This window comes from Martes martes, assembly GCF_963455335.1.
Source record: "Martes martes genome assembly, chromosome: 8".
Taxonomy (NCBI): Eukaryota; Metazoa; Chordata; class Mammalia; order Carnivora; family Mustelidae; genus Martes; species Martes martes.
The window spans coordinates 34,118,936-34,136,362 of NC_137895.1; the positions used below are offsets into that span (position 1 = coordinate 34,118,936).

The window sequence follows — 17,427 nt, forward strand, 5'->3', positions numbered from 1 at the left end:
GCCTAGTGCAGATAGAGAAGACAGGCCCAGTCTCAAGATATCTTCAACATGTCATCATATTCAGGAGGGTGGAGGGGAATGTATATTGACAACTGGTATCAGAAGAAAAATGTGCAAATAAATGACATGAGCAGGCAGAATTATTTAAAGTTGTTAATGTGTTGACTATTTACAGTAAAAGTTGTGGTTATCTTTTCAGGAACACCAATATCCGGGGAGAAAAAGAATGTTAAGAAAAAACAAAACGTTAATTTTTAAATACTTTCTTAATCTCATTAACGGAGCCTTCTTGGTAAGAGTCTTTGTAATTATTTCATAAAGAAAATGTAATGCATTTTTATTGACAAATATAAGCACTGACTCTCTTTTCTGTAGGTTCTTGGACTTTTACTCATGGGATTTGGTGCATGGCTCTTATTAGATAGAAATAATGTTTTCACAGCTTTGGGTATGTATCTATTTTTCTTTTGCTCTCTGAGTGAAGCCAGGCATTCCGTTTTAAATAATTGCACACATGATTTATTCAGCAGGTGGCACTATTTCTCCAAAATTCATTAAGCATTGTCCAAGAATGGAAGATTGTGGATTGTTCTAATACACTCTGAAAGAAAAGAGTGTGGAGACCAACATAGTGCTCGAGTTAAATCATTTCTTTTAAAACTCAATTACTCTCACCATCACGTTACAAATAAAATATAATATTATTCAAATACAAATGAAATAGTTGAATGTGTTTAACTGAATTTAAAAACCCTTCATTTTACAATTTTGTGGTATGCTGTGGTCACTATGGACTGAAGTTTAACAGACAAAGTGTTATTTTCATACGCATATCCTTGGTGGTTGGAAAGGAAGCCATATTTCAAGTGCTCAGTAGTCCTGTGGCTGTTGGGTATTGGCTATCTTATTAGGCCGTGCAGATTTAGATTCTTTCCACTTGTCAGTAAGTTCTATTAGACAACACTGTTATCATTAAATGCATGACAAAAAGCATGCGTACTGTAGAACAAACATTCCTTTGTGGACTTCAAGTAAGAAAAAAATACATTTGTAGGAAAACAAAAGCTAAATAAAAATACTTAATAGGTAATAGAGTGTTATAAAATACTGAATAATTTAGTTAAACTTCACCTACACCTAAGTGCCTGGTGTCTTTATTCTCTTCTGTTCATATGCTTTGCTTATGGCAAAGTATTCATGATGTCCGAGTGCACACCTGGTTTGCTCAGAGTACATGGGTGTGTGGAGATCTTACGACAGCCTTTCTGTCTTCCTTTCCTTCCCCAGAAGAATGGCAATGATAGCTTCCACTTCTTTAGTGTTCCCATACAGTATCTAACTTTAATAATGTAGTAGTTAGGGTAGAGCAAAAGTCGTTTTCTTTTCTTTCCCTCTATTATGGAATTGAAAGATAATTCTCATTAGCCTTAACCTTAATTCACCTTAACCTTAACCTTAATCCACCTTAATGTACTTGAATGTGTGTGGGGGGGGGGGTGCCTAAACAGTCAGAGACTTATCCTTTAATTTCTGGGTTTTTTTTTAAATTATGTATTTAAACACTTAGCGACATCTCAGCTAAGATTTTAAGATATGGAACTGAAAATAACCAGTTTGTGGCCAGACACTGGTTGGTTCCTCCCCTCTCTTTTATCTGCAACTTCCAGTGAACTTACCTCTTCTTAAAAATGATTCTGCCTTCACCTCTCCATTTGTAGCAACACCAGGTCACCTGCGATCCCTATCTTCCTTCCCTTTGCCACAATAGTAACGTCCAGTAGCCTTGTGTTCTGATCTCCTTTCTCAGCCATCTTCCAAATGCTGCCGAAATAATTTAAGAGGAAAATCTACCCATATAACATGAAAAGCTTTTTTCTGGTTCCCCACTGCTATTTTTTATTCATAGGACAAATACTTACAGAGTCTATTCTACATGTTAGGCACAATCCCGTGAGGAGAGGACAAGACAGATTTTTGTCCTCATGGAGCTTAATTCCAGTGATGAAGACAGATAAGAGCCTAAAAGTGTGCATAATTTGGCCCCAGCAAACCTTCCCAGTTTCACCTGCTTCCGACCCTAAGGGCCAGCAAAGCTGAATTTCCAATACATACTGTGCTGTTCTGTGTCCCAGAATGCCTCTGCCATTCCAACCGAGATCTTTCCAGTTCTCATTTGAAGCCCAAGTACAGTGTTGCCTTCACCAGCAATCTTACCTAAGGACACTCCCCAGTCTCCTCCCTCTACTGGCTTAGGGGCTCCTGTACCCAGGGGTGTGCTGGTACACGTTTAACAACTGGCTCTGGGATAGAAAGTCTTGATTTATGGTATTTACTGATTTCTGTGGTTTAAAGATGTAACGCCACGATCACTGATTTCACAGTGCCAACATGAACTGAGTTGGCTGATGAATTTTGTGAAAATTGAACAGTTGGCGTTTATGAGCCAGAACAGGCTGACTCCAACAACTGTTCTCCCATAAAACCTGGGGCATATTTAATTTATTTTTTCTTCTTCTTCTTCTTCTTCTTTTTTTTTTTTTAACAAATATTTGTTAGGCACTTAGTGTTCTACAGTCTGTGTCATAACATGAAGCATTTAACAATTAGTCTGTTGACTATATAAATATATATATAGTCTCTAGCACAGAGAGCCCAGTCTAGATGGAAAGAGAATAAAATATAGTTTTAATGGGGTCATATTACCAATAAACTCAGACTTTCATATAAGAAAAACTTAAACCACATGTGTGTAGATGTCCCCCAAATTTTTATGAATAAATTCATAAACATTTAGATGTTCATTAAACATAGAAGAGTTCACCCCAGAAAAAAATTTCTGCTTTCATAGAAGACAATGAAGATAAGGCAAAGGGAAAGAGATCTTTTGAGATTGAAGAAATTTTCTATTATATCATTAATGGAAGAAAAATTGTTGCCAAGACTAAGTAAGAGGGTGCTAGAATGAAATTTAAAAAAGAGAGATGGAGAATCCTACAGGTTTGGCAGAAACTGCTTGGGGAAATCTTGGGTAACTGCATATATTATTAAATAGAACACAACATTACTTGATAATAACTTATTTTGTGGTTTCCACAGATGAAAATAATCACTTGATAGTATATATTTTTCAAATTTTGATGGGAACTGGATCTGCTATTGTTCTTCTTTGTCTCTTGGGTTATTTGGGAATTCACAACGAAATCAGATGGCTCCTACTTCTGGTATGTATTTCATTTTAATAACCTGAACTAATTTGTATCTTCGATTTTGAGTGTCTGTGTCTCACAAATGAGAAATAATGATTTACATCACCGTAACGCTGCAGCATAGGGAATAAGGTAAATGAAGCACTCCCTTTCGAGAAGCTTCTAGGTAGAATGTTCTCGGAGAACTTTCCATGGATCAAATCTGGACTTCTGCACTTAACACTTGGATATTACTTTTTAACAGAGTCAATAGGAATCCATCTCCTAGGGTAAACTATAATTAACCAAAATTAAGAATCTGAAGACTAAAATCCAAATAAACTAGTAAGGTCAACAAGCAATGGGATCCAGCAAGGAAAAGAAAACATGTCCTGTACTCAGCATGTTTTCTCCCTGTGGGAATGCCATGTGGGAAGCTAACTTATAACTGAGATCACAATTTATTATTTAACAAAGAGAAATAAAACTGCTGAGAGGCCAGACTCTGGCATCTGGCTAGCACATTATGTCTCCCTAACCATATAATGTGAAAAGATAAACTATAATTAGGAATATAGATATAAACATGAGCCATTTACCATACATGTGGCAGGTATGGATCACAGTTCACACACTCAGATGAAACATAGCTTTTTAACATTTTTTTTAAATCAAATCAGTTTTGATTCACAGGCACTCTCTTGTCCAACAAAATGAAATTCAACTGCAGACATTGTGTCTCTTACCAGGAAGAATGAGGAAAGACTTAGCTTTTATGCGGCACTGACAGTCTGGGTTGTCGGTCACTGTAGACACTGGTTATCAGTCTTCACTGGTTACCATGAAAACTCTCACGTTCCCAGCTCACAGGATCCCTGCCGGTCTACTCATTCTGCTGTTTGAATGGTCGAGGGTGGCAAAGGCAGAGCAGCTCTTCATGCAGTTTACAGTATATCATCCAGAATACCATATAGTTTACCGTACAGTACAGCAGTGAAACCTTTTGCAAAGGACTGGTAGAGAGCATGACCTCAGCTCCTTCTCCAGTATGCTCCCTGAAACATTCACGCTCCCAGTGACACAGCAATTAAAGGACTAATGCCTGACACAGGGATTAGTTATTTCCCAATAATTGATAGCTCTTCTAATTTGAATATTCTCCCAGCAGAGGCTTTTTGGGCAAAGCTGGAAACCACACTTCCTTTTCCCTCTGTGGTCTGACCATTCAACTGGGGAACGCCAGGAAGCCCAGTGCGAGACTCTGTTGTTCTGGGAATGAATAAGCCTCCACGATCAGTCTCAGACTCTTTTTAGTCTAAAAAGAGACTTCACTCTCTCCTCAAATCCCACCTTTCACTTCTTCCATGACACTGAGCACAATTTTCCCATTGGGCTTCTAATTTTGGATCTGGAGACCAGGACAGAAATGACTTACAGGAAAGTTTTGATTTGCTCCTTGCCATAAATTTCCATTTAGGCAAAGAAAGCACAGAGCTTGGTACTAGTATAAGACGGGGTCAGTAAGGAAAGGGGAAACTAGAGGGAGAAAAACAGACATCTTCTAAGTTCTCCCTTACGGGATTCAAGTATTAATGGGCTGTGACTGAGAAGTCTGACAGACCTCATCATAAGGAATGTACATAAGACTAGGTCCTGGAGCCAAGACACCACACTCTTCTCTAGATGCCCCAAGGAAGGGCACTGCTACATTTGGCCATCAGGCCACTTTTGCTCCTCTCCTCTGAATTTACCAATACTTTTCTGATGGATACATTTTTCCTTTAACCATGTTAATTCACACAGTCAGGTTATGGTCAAATTTTTTAGGGCTAAGTACTACACTTTGGCTTAATGGTGACTTTGCACACTCCTACTCCACTTGAATAGATATTAGTTTTACAGTTTAAACTTTGTTTTTTATTCTGTTTGGGGTTTTGTTTTGTTTTGTTTTTAGGATTTTCTTTTCTTGAGAGAAGGAGAAAGAGAGAGCATGACTTGGGCAGGGGGAGGAGAGTGAGATCGGACTCCCCACCAAGCAGGTAGCCCCACACTCTCCATCCCAGGACCCTGAAAACATGGCCTGAGCGAAAGGCAGATGCTGAACGGAGCCACCCGGGCGCCACTTTGGGACAGTTCTACTTCCCTTTTTTTAAAAGTTCTTGGGCAGTATCTCACTGTACTCTCTAAGTACTAATAACACATAAATGCACAGAATTTTTCTTATTACGATAAACATCTAACTACTATTAAAAGGGAATCTTCAAAGGTAAAAATCATGCCTTACATTGGTGTCAATGAACATGTGTCAGAGACTTGATTTAAATCATCAGTAAGGGAACCAGTAACAACTGGTTGAAGGAGAATTAGAGATTTATTCTCTATAGACTATATTCATTTGCCTTTCCATGAATAGGAATCATTTTGCATTGCTATGGAGAGGGAACTTTTGTATTACTATCAGAATTCTGTAAATTAACTGTATACAGAATTGAATGGTAGGTTCATCAATGGTAATATTGCATACCCCACAGGATCAGAAACCTGGGAATGTTCATTAGACCACAACCAGCTTGCCATTAAATAGAAACCCAGTAATATGTTTTTATTGTTTTACACAACGTTTCCTGCCTCTACCAATTTTCTTTTAGTGAAGATTAACAGATAACATATATAGAAGTATTAAAAATCTGAACTTCTAAACAGATCTAAAGACCGTATTTTTGTCGTTGAAATGTTTGTCTCTGAAAATAGGAAGTAAAATTTATATCAACCAAACAAATTTTAGTTAACTGTTTTAAAGTAGTAATGTTTAAAATATGTGAGGGGCGCCTGGGTGGCTCAGTGGGTTAAAGCCTCTGCCTTTGGCTCAGGTGATGATCCCAGGGTCCTGGGATCGAGCCCCGCATTGGGCTCTCTGCTCCTGCTCAGCAGGGAGCCTGTTTCCCTTCCTCTCTCTCTGCCTACTTGTGATCTCTCTCTCTCTGTCAAATAAATAAATAAAATCTTTTAAAAAAATAAAAAAATAAAATATATGAAATTAAGAATACTAACAGTCATTCTTATATTTTAGTTAAATATTCATACTGCTAATTTTTAAAAATCATTTTAAATTCTAGATAATATGTGCTACTATGTGCTCCTATAATGAAGAAGATTGCAGTGACCATAAGTTTAAAAAATATAGTTACATAAGTGTGAAAATAATTTCACTTGACTTGGATAGAAGTATTTTCAGTTTTCAAAGGAATAGTTTAAATGTATAATCAGACTTAATTTTACTCTAGCAGATGCTTTTGTTATTTTCTGGGAGTTTGTTGTTATTGTTACTTTGCACCTGACGGGTTTGTGTAGTAAGTCTCAATTCAGTGAGATTTCTAGTGTTAGCAGACTGGATGTTAAGGGAATGTCCAGATAAGTGAGTTCCCTGCTATGATAGTTTTGGATTTGAATGAAGGAAAATCATCAACAACTTTGTTAGACCAAGTGGTCTATAGCGTGCTCACTGAACACTATCACTTCTCTCTTAATTCTTATCCAAATGCTCAGTGAATTTTATTCTTTGCCTTTTTGTTTGAGTAACTTCACTCATGTATATGAAAGTAAGGGACCATCAATACCTGTGTGTATTTTAAGACTGTGTATTTCCTAGACATGTGTTTCGTCATCACTGAAGCATCTAAGACACATATTAGAAGCACAGTTGCCATCTCTGTTTTTCTTTTGTTTCAGTACACAGCACTGTTAATGTGGGCCTTTGGTGTTCAGGTTGTGCTTTCAACATTCATCTTCATAAAGAAAAAGGAGGTATGGAAAGATCATCTTTTTATTTGAAATCTAAAGAAAATTAGATATCTTAAATTATTGAGAGCTATGAGCCTATATTAAGAGTGAAAGGTAAATGACTTTGTGGGGGGGTGGGGGGGCAGATTCATTGGAAATTCTCTAAGGAAAGGGCCAGGGGTCAGATCTGAAAGGGGGCTAGGGAAATTTATCTTCAACTCAGCAGAAGATTGAGAAAAATATAAATAACAAAGAATATGGGGGAAGAAGGGGTGATACTGAGTGCAGGAAATCCAAAATTGGACCCCAGCCAACTGTGGCTACCATGACTGACCCAATTCTATTTTTCTATATAGACTGACCATACTCTATTTTTGTAAAGAAATACCTTTAGATTTGTACAAATTTGAAATTTAGTGACTTTACTTAAATTAGATAAACTGGAAGCACCTAGGTGGCTCACTTCGTTAAATATCCAACTCTTGGTTTCAGCTCAGGTCATGATCATGGGTTGTGAGATCAAGCCCTGTGTCAGGCTTCCTGCTGAGCAGAGAGTCTGCTTGAAGATTCTCTCCCTCTGCCCCTCTCTGCCCACCCCCTCAATTAAATTTTTAAAAAAATCTTTAAAATAACAAATGAATAAATAAATAAATATGAACTGAATAATTCATGTATTTTGCACAAGTGTGGGTCATGAGTGATATAATTAATCACAATAAGATTTACATGGATCAAATTAACATAAAAACATATAATAAATTATCTGGAAAAAAAACTTTCGGAAACAACACTTACCTATTAAGGTCAATGATGACTTGTAATTTTTAAAGACATTTCATGGTTTCAGTGCAATCACGGTCTATATTTGTGTCGTGGGAGATTGTCCTGCGGGGAAAGAACACAGACTTGAAGTTATACAGATCTGCAGTTGGTTAGTGCTCAACAAGCTACTTCACAGCCCTGAGCCTATGTCTTCATCTGCATATGTGCTTCATTCCTACTTCCCATTTAGAGTGACTATCAACTGACAACTTAAAAAGTTTCTGTTCCAGAGTAGCTACTTAAGGACTCTCTTCCTTTCCTTAATTAATTTCCAAAGAAGCCCTCACTCATTCCTGTGCTTCCCAGCCTTTAAATTCTCTCTGATGGAGAATCTCAAACAACGACCAAACCCCCCAAAAATCTTTCATACATAACACCATTGCCCTCCAGCTTCATTTGCTCTCCTGTGCTTGGTATCTATCCTGGACATCTAACCACCCAGGACTTCTTGCTAATGACCTAACACTTAGTACTAAAATTTTTTCTCAAGTGTGTGTGAGAGAGAGAGAGTGTGTGTGTGTGTGTGCGTGCACGCAGCATGTGAGTTCTGTAAAGCTGTTTTTGTGGCAAACTACTACATCCTAGCTGATCAGCCTCTCACTTTGGGATCTGGTGATACAACTTGAATATAACACTTCGGGATCCTTTGCACATAAATTTAATTCATCAACGTTGTCCATAGTCACTTAGCTATTATTCATATACGCATCTCTACTTAAGAATCAGAAAGGCCGGGGCACCTGGATGGCTCAGTGGGTTAAAGCCTCTGCCTTCGACCCAGGTCATGGTCTCAGGGTCCAGGGATTGAGCCCCGCATCGGGCTCTCTGCTCGGCGGGGAGCCTGCTTCCTCCCCCCACCCCTGCCTGCCTCACTGCCTACTTGTGATCTCTGTCTGTCAAATGAATAAATAAAATCTTTAAAAAAAAAAGATTTAAAAAAATCAGAAAGGCCATTTGAGAATAATTACCATGTGCCAGAAATTGGGATAACCACTTTATAGACAATATAGTTTTGATCCTCACAACAACCCCCAGAGATGCATTGTTAGTCCTACTTTCTAGAACAGGAGACTGAGGCTTTGAGAGGAGAAATACTTGCTAAAATATATCATGGCCAAATGATAGGGCCTGGATTCAAACACTTATTAACTGAGTCTAGAGCTAACAGCTTTGTTTACATCGATTTTTCTTCTATATTCATATTAGATTAAGCTCTTAGGAGCCTCTAAATCTTTTATGCCACTTACAGCACCCAACAGTGTTGGGGGTACAGTAGGGCTTCAACGGATGTTTGTCAAAATAAATATGGGTGAGGGAGTTTTATTTATATAGTAGTCACAGAGATCATATGTGATACTCTTATGTGCTAAGATGTGATTTATATACACTCTGGATCTCCCAAATAATGCTTTAGAGGGTAAATAAGGGCTTAATTCTGCTCCTTCCCCACAACAATATAAAATGGAAAAATATTTTCTATTCTAAATAAAACTTGGGTGCCTGGGTGGCTCAGTTGGGTAAGTGACTGCCTTGGGTTCAGGTCATGATCCTGGAGTCTCAGAATCTAGTCTCACATCAGGCTCCCTGCTCAGCAGGGAGTCTGCTTCTCCCACTGACCCTCCCCCTTCTCATGCTCTCTCTTTCACTCTTTCTCTCTCAAATAAATAAATAAAACCTTTAATAAATAAACTTAGAAAATAAGTTCAATAAATAACTTAGAGCTCTTGTACACATGGTTTAATTGTTGTGATATTCCCACCAGTAATTTTATTTTCATTACTCAAAGACAGCATAATACAATGGGAAATCATTAGACTAGAATTCAAATGAACCATATTTAAAAGTCTCTGCTCCTCATCATTATTCATGTAAACAAAGCAAATAACTAAATTATCTGAGTATCTATCTCCTTGTTCACAAAACGGAAATACTATCTCTGCTTTCTACCTTTTATCTTAGCTACGGAAGTCATATAACCTTTTAAATATTTACGTAAGTTACTATTAAAATTTACCTCCACAATATATAGATTTTGAAATAGTAGATCCCCCCAAACCTCAAATCTGATTTTTTTGTTATAGTATTTTGAAAGGATAATATTTTTCAATTAAAAAACATAATTCTTGTATAAATATACAGTAGGCACAAGTCAATGATTTTATTTAACATCTGGATTAATGTGGGAACCGGTAAGAAGTGAAAACCAGTTCGAGGGAGAGTCCGAAGAGAAGACAGTTATAAAGATCATATCTTAATACATACAAAACATGGTTGAGGGGTGATACCAGTTACATGCCACCAGGAAAAATTCATTTGTATTTCTCCGACAAAGAATCAATTGTCTAACAATAGCTTACTACGACTTACAAAAGTTGTAAAGTAAGTTAAAAACTGAGAAAGGTACAGACCCCCCATAGGAAGACCCTGAAGTTATGCTAAAGAAAGCCTATTCCTGGGGCACCTGGGTGGCTCAGTTGGTTGGGCGACTGCCTTCGGCTCAGGTCATGATCCCAGAGTCCTGGGATTGAGTCCTACATCAGGCTCCCAGCTCCATGGGGAGTCTGCTTCTCCTTCTGACCTCCCCTCTCATGCTCTCTCACTCTGTCTCTCTCTCAAATAAATAAAATAAAACTAAGAAAAAAAAAAAAAGGAAAGGAAAGCCTATTCCGTTGGGAAAATACTCAGCAATCCTTTTGGGTCATTTCAAGGTCTTTCACAATATTTTTCTGAGGGTACAAGAAGAAAGGAAGAATCCTTCAACATTCAGAAGAATGGCACATAACTTTCTCCCTAATCATAAAATAAATCTCATATATTCCTCCCATAGATCACAATGCAAAAAACCAAATGCCTCCGCACTCACATGACATTGTTAAAAAAGAGAATAAAGGAGAAAAAGGAAACACTTAGGAATAAGCAGAAAACAGCAAACTGACTAGAATACTCTCTTATTAGGAACCATAAATAAAGTTTCTTTCAGATTTTAACCTTTTTTCTTTCCAGGTTTTTATTTAAATTCCAGTTAGTTTACAATTTCAGGCATAGAATTAGTGATTATATATACAATGGAATATTACTCAGCCATAAAAAGAATGAAATCCTGCCATTTGCAACAATATGGATGGAGCTAGAGAGTATTATGCTAAGCAAAATAAGTCAGTCAGAAAAAGAAAAATATCATATAACTTCAGATTTTGACTTTTGATCAATTTTCAACAGGTTCACCAAGTATTGCATGATAAAATTGACTTAATCATTATTGAGTATGGATCTAAAGATATGCCTGAAGATATACCCAAATGGATTATTCTGAATTCTCTACAGAAAACAGTAAGAAAAAATGAACATAAAACTAAAAAAATGAATATCAAACATGATCACCATAGTGTCAATGGAGGAAGGTAAGGGCAGGACATAGGGACAGAGGAGCAAGAGGTTCTTGTATTTCTTTCCCCCAGAACTGGCTTAATAACACTGTTCCCACTTACAAATCTTGAGTTTTATCCTTCTTTTGTAACTTATATCTCCTATTCTTGGTTAACTGATGTGCATTTTAACCTGGTTTCACCTGTAGAAGAGTTGGTGGTCTTCTGCCAAGTGGGGTAGTCTGCCCTGCAGCACCTGTGAGAGAGAAGTCCCAGGACAGTCCTTGCCAGCTGCAGGGAAGCATGTTGGTTAACATTTGAGCCAGAATGTCAGGTTTGCCACATAGCTTTTTGACCCTGGACAAGTAAACCTATTAATTTCAAGTTCCGTATTAGTAAAATGGACAGAATAATCCTTGCCTCTGGTTGGCAGGAATCAATGAAGTCATATATAGAATTTATAGGGAACCTTGGATCTGGAACAGAATAAGTAACTAATACTTGTTAGCTAACATTATTAGGATTATTTCACAGTTCAAATATATCTAGGCAGGGTTCAGGAATGGATATTGTCTCCCAGATGGTTACAGGAATAGATCAGCAGCTAGAAGACCATAAATGCTTGATAAAGAAAATAGCAGGCATTGACATAGCCCCAGACCTTTTTGTAAGTGTTTTGCATGTATCAACTCATCTAATCCTTCCAACCCAATGAAGTAAGAACTATTATCCTCATTTTATAGATAGTAACATACCCAGGGTCACACAGCTTTAATTAGCTGTGTGGAAGAGCCAAGATTCAATTCCAGAAAATGTAGTCTTAGATGTTGTACTCTTAACTACTATACTAGGTGCCCCCACATAAAAATAGTTATTATTCTTGGTGTATATATTAACAGCATGGCATTTTAGGAGAATTGAAATATAATTATAAATGCTTTTCTCGTCTTGTTTTTTTTTTTTTTCCTCTGATATATGTGTGTGACATGTACATGTATTGCCTTTTTGGATTGCATTAGGACTGATGGCAGAGAATCAAACCCTCCTATGAACATAAACTGATGAACAGGAAAAAAGTTCTATATATGACATCACTATTATTAATGAGAATCAAGCTTATAGTTTCTGTCATGAGTATAGTTGAGATAGTACATACAGATTCGATTAAGCTCATTTTCAATACCCAGACTCTAAAGTGTTATTTTAGTCATTCATTTCCAAGATTCTTGGTACATATTGTGACATAGGCAGGGCTGATATCATAACTTTCAATAACAACGTTAGAAAACAATGATATATTCACTCCAACTTTGTCTCTTATTCTTGGTGACAAATACATAAGCTGATTCTTTCACATCCTTCCAATTCAACTTTATAGGATTGGAAATGAAATATTTCTTAATCAACTGAGCCACCCAGGCGTCCCAGAAATGAGATATTTCTTAAATATCTTATCATTTCTATGGCTATTTGTTTTATCATCCTTTTTGGTTCTCTGTGGCCATTTTCACACAATACAAAATTGGAAGTTAATATCTTACATTAATCCTAAGAGAATAAAAGGAACGCTGAATCTCTCTATGTATATTACATACATATGGCAGCATTTTGGGGATAAATATAAAGAGAACTGCTACAGTGGGAAGGGAGATATGGCTACAATGATTTTCTCTTCTGTATTCTGGTCCAGACATAAAGGTTTACCTTCCATCCTGGGTTCCTTTATGCTAAGTTCAGACCTAACAATTTTATGCAAACATAGCCCACTTATATTTAAAGGTCTTTAGTTCTGGTTAACATCAACAACAGTAGCAACAAAGTAATGGATTAAACCTACAAAACTTGCTTATATTTGTAATTCACTACATTCCAAAGGAGAAGAATACCTCTTCTTCACAAAAACTACTTTATTGTGCCTGGAAATCATAATTAACTGCATTTTGAATATTTTATAGTAAAATTCATAGAATTTTTTTTTTCTAGTTGCAGTGTTGTGGCCAGTACAATTACACAGATTGGATAAAGAATAAAAATAAAGAAACTCCAGAACAAGTGCCATGTTCTTGCACAAATTCTACATTAAGAAAGTGGTTTTGTGATGAGCCACTGAACGCAACTTACCTAGAGGTAAGGATAAGGCTCTCCAAGTGTTTACAGTGTCTTCTTTTTTTTTTTTTCCAAGTCAATTTAGAATTCTGAGCAAAGTTTTATATAAAAACAATTTTATTCACAGTGATTAGGTTCTTCAGTTACTTTATGAAACTAAACTCATAATTAGATAAATAATTATTTCAGGTATATAGTAAATAAATTAAACTTTCTGGAATTATGCCATGTAAGTGCTCCTAGAACTTAGGATACCATCAACCTTTCTCTCCAATCCATGTTCTCAAATCCCTGCCAAGAGAGGAGGCACTTTTGGTAAATCTCTGGTGTATACAGTTGGTAAGGGAGTTGCAGTATCAGAAGCAAAGAGGTATGAGGATTGGCAAAAACTGAAGGGAGGGGAGCCCAGCAATGACACAAGCAGTGTTCAGGTAAATGTAGCAGAAGCTACATTTAGGGGTTCATCTGCTACTTACATGTATAGTTTACTGATAAATGAGATTTTCATCCCAAGAACTTCTAATATTTTATATAGTTTGTATGCTGATGTTATTCTAACTGGAAGATTTATTTTTCAATTACATAATTCATTCATAGATAAATAGAGCCTTATGTTTTTTAAAAAAGCTTTTCCTGGGACGTCTGGGTGGCTCAGTCATTAAGCGTCTGCCTTCAGCTCAGGTCATGATCCCAGGGTCCTGGGATGGAGCCCCACGTCCGGTTGCCTGCTCGGTGGGAAGCCTGCTTCTCCCTCTCCCACTTCCCCTGTTTGTGTTTCCTCTCTCACTGTCTCTCTCTGTCAAATAAATACATAAACTCTTTTAAAAAAATAATAAAATAAATTTTAAAAATAAATAAATAAATAAAAAGCTTTTCCTGTTTGAGAAATAATCATTTTAGGTTGAAGTCTATATCTTGCTGAATTACAGTAATCTGCAGAAAATTAAATCACTCTCTAGATTTAATAAATTTCTGATTTCAGGGCACCTGGCAGGCTCAGTCAGTGGAGTGTGCAACTCTTGATCTCAAGGTTATATGTTCGAGCCCCACATTAGGTGTAGAGAGAACTTAGAGATAAAATCTTTTAAAAAATTTTCTGAGTTTAAGTGCATGACATTTTAGCAATTTTAAAAGTAGTAACTGAGATGTCATTCTATCATATGACGTTCTCTGGGCTAAAAAGTCTGGTCTCCAGTTACACATTTACTTGCTTTTTAGACTTTGGCAAATTATTATCTCTATGTTTCTTCTTCTTTGTAATAGAATTATATATAAGACCATTTCCATCTCCAAGTCAATCCAAATAACTTTTTTTCCTTAGGGTTGTGAAAATAAGATCAACACATGGTATAGTGGTAATGCTTTAACATTAATCGGAATTAACTTTGGACTTTTGGCTTCAGAGGTAAGCTTTTGTTCAGATGTTTAAAGGCAAAAAAATATTAAGTAGAAACCATACATTACAAACTACAGAACAACCAACCAGAGTCCTAATCAGACAAATTAATACACTAGGAGTCAGGATCTTGAGACTATCCACATCCAGGAGAGATACACGTCCTAACTGGAAGTGATATCCCCAAATCAGCCAAGAGGGATGATCAGTTAACAAATGGTCATCCAGGACGGTAGTAATTTCATTGCTTTGTGAGATAAAAAAAATACTTCATATCTCAGCAGCAAGAGCCCATGCCAGACAGTCTTCATGTTGGGAAACTGGAAATTTAGACCGATGTTTGTTTGACATTAATAAATCTACTATTCACTCATACACTCATTCATTCATTCATTCATTCAATAAATTTGGAAGGGGGAGAACATCTACTATGTCAGGTACTGTGCTAGCTGTTAGAGATACAGCGGAAAGCAAAACAGACACATTCCGTGACCTGCAGGGTGCCAGCTGCAGGATCCAGATTCAGAAGCAGAACCTCCTTCTCCAGCCTCTGTGAAGACCAATAAAAGCAGGGAAAGGCTGTGAATTTGAAGAAACTGTGAGAGTGAATACATTATTACAGTGTAGACTGTAACATTGCAATGAATATAGAGCATATGTTTTGGTCAGAACAGGATACAGCATTTAATTTTATGTTGATCCACAAAGGCATTGACCTAAGGTTCCATAAATTCTCTTCAACTGGTAATGGTTATAGTCTCAGAATGGTGATTAAGACACTCTTTTAAGCAACAATACTGTTTTTTTTTGAAATGTGTATTCTCTATTGTGTTCATGCTGCAGTATTTAAGACAAGACTGAATGGGAGATGGTACCTGTGGTCCATTTTATCATCTACCCTTTGCACACCATCTATAATGATCCTATCACAAAAAGAAGCAATTTGGTAGGACTGAGGACATAGAGAGATGATGAACAAGAACCAGATCAGCAATTCGAGATATCTAGCCCAATGAGAGCCCATGTAATTAAAATTGAACCGTCTATTACTTAGTCCCTCCATAAATGAACTTGGGGGCAGCCCCCTTTCCCTCTAGAGCATGCATTTAGGTGATTCTAAGTGTTAGCTTTGCAAATCACTCTTATTGATTACATTTTGATCTCCTATCACTTCCTTTTCTTCCAGGTTTTGCAAATCTTATTAACTATTTCTTTCATCAGACACATCAAGAATAGAATATACGCAGGAGTGTGATCTTTGGATTTTAATTTGCCCAGAAGAAACCAGCTAATTCTCAAAATAATCACATCATGTTCTTTTACTCCATGCCCCGCACCCACCAAAACAGTTTTGAATTATATTAGTTAAGTTTAGGACTTATTCAAGTCATTGGTTATATGTAACATAGAATTATTGAATATTATAATAAATCACTCTGTGAAATTGTTATTAATTTTGTTTTTCAAAATATCAAATTCTGCAGTTCAGAACTTTACCTTGAGTTTTATGAATTTAGAGGATATCATCATATATACTGAATTCAAAATGTGATGAAGTATCACCAAATTTCAAGTTTCTTTTGTAGAAAAAAATACATTACGTTCAGAAAACATTAATTAAGTAAGCAATTATGACACCTTACGTTTCCAAATTTTAACAAAACAACACTGATCTGTGGGAGATTTAAAAGAAAGATTGAAAACCATGACACTGACCTCTGTACTGAATCAATCATTTATTTCTGTCTTCTGTTTAATGCTTCAAAGTGGATAATAAACTTAAAATTTTACAGACTTGGGTGTATGTTAATGGCAGTAATAAGATATTAAAATCACACTGAATTTTGAACTGTAATGAAAATGTCTTAAATGATCACCGAATTCCCATACCCAACTTGCTCCTCATTTTCTCTTTTTCCTTAAATTTTGTTCAGTGCATGCATACACAATTCTCTGAAGGATAGAAAAATAACCTACCTGTTCTATTTTCCTAAAAATGATTTTGTGAGAACAGAAAAAAAAAAATCCTTTGACAAATAAGAAGTGCTATGTAAATGTGAGGCAATCATATCATTGTTCCTTATAGCAAAAAGACTGCCTTGACCTTGACGAAGAAAGGATAAATTAACCGAAGATCCTGCATTGCTCTCACTCCTATAGAAGGCTCACTGTAATTTACTAATTCAATCATATATCTTTCATCCATCTGTTCAGTACACTGCAGATTTCAGAGACCTATGAACTTTTAAAAAGTCAGTGCAAGAGAAAATAGAATAACCATTGTCTCTAAAGCATCCTGTAAATACACATGCCTTCATTTCTTTAAGAAAGATTATTTGGGGCATTTTTTACACTTTTTTTTTTTTCATTTTAATTCCAGTAAAATTAACATACTAACTAATATATAGCTAATATATTAGTTTCAGGTATGTAATACAGTGATTCAACACTCTGTACATTACTCAGTGCTCGCCAGGGTAAGTGTAGTCACTATCTGTCACCGAGCCCTCTTTGCTACTCCAGGGCCTCACTCAGCACTTGACTATATAGGTGGCCACCAAATGCCAGTGAACTTTAATAAGTCAGATTATTCAGTATGCTATCAGATAAAACTCAATTGCCCTCTTAGATTGTCTCACTCCTACTGTATTCAATGGTTTTGATTTCATTTGGCCATCATGAACATAATCTGTCCAAACTCGTCTGGTAAACAGTAGCTGCTAGTTCAATTAGTCACTGCCACCCACATCTCCTTTTGCCAGGAAATGAATAG

The 17,427-nt window shown here is 36.5% G+C and overlaps 1 protein-coding gene across 1 annotated transcript; it reads left to right on the top strand.

The window, feature by feature from the left end:
- Positions 1–226: 226 nt before the first annotated feature.
- TSPAN19 (tetraspanin 19) lies at positions 227–15,909 on the top strand (the record flags this gene model as incomplete). The annotated part of the gene is made up of 8 exons (XM_080812329.1): positions 227–292; positions 376–448; positions 3,097–3,221; positions 6,915–6,989; positions 11,007–11,117; positions 13,136–13,279; positions 14,580–14,663; positions 15,841–15,909. 8 exons carry the CDS (start codon positions 227–229, stop codon positions 15,907–15,909), a joined length of 747 nt encoding a protein of 248 aa, XP_080668455.1.
- Positions 15,910–17,427: the final 1,518 nt, after the last annotated feature.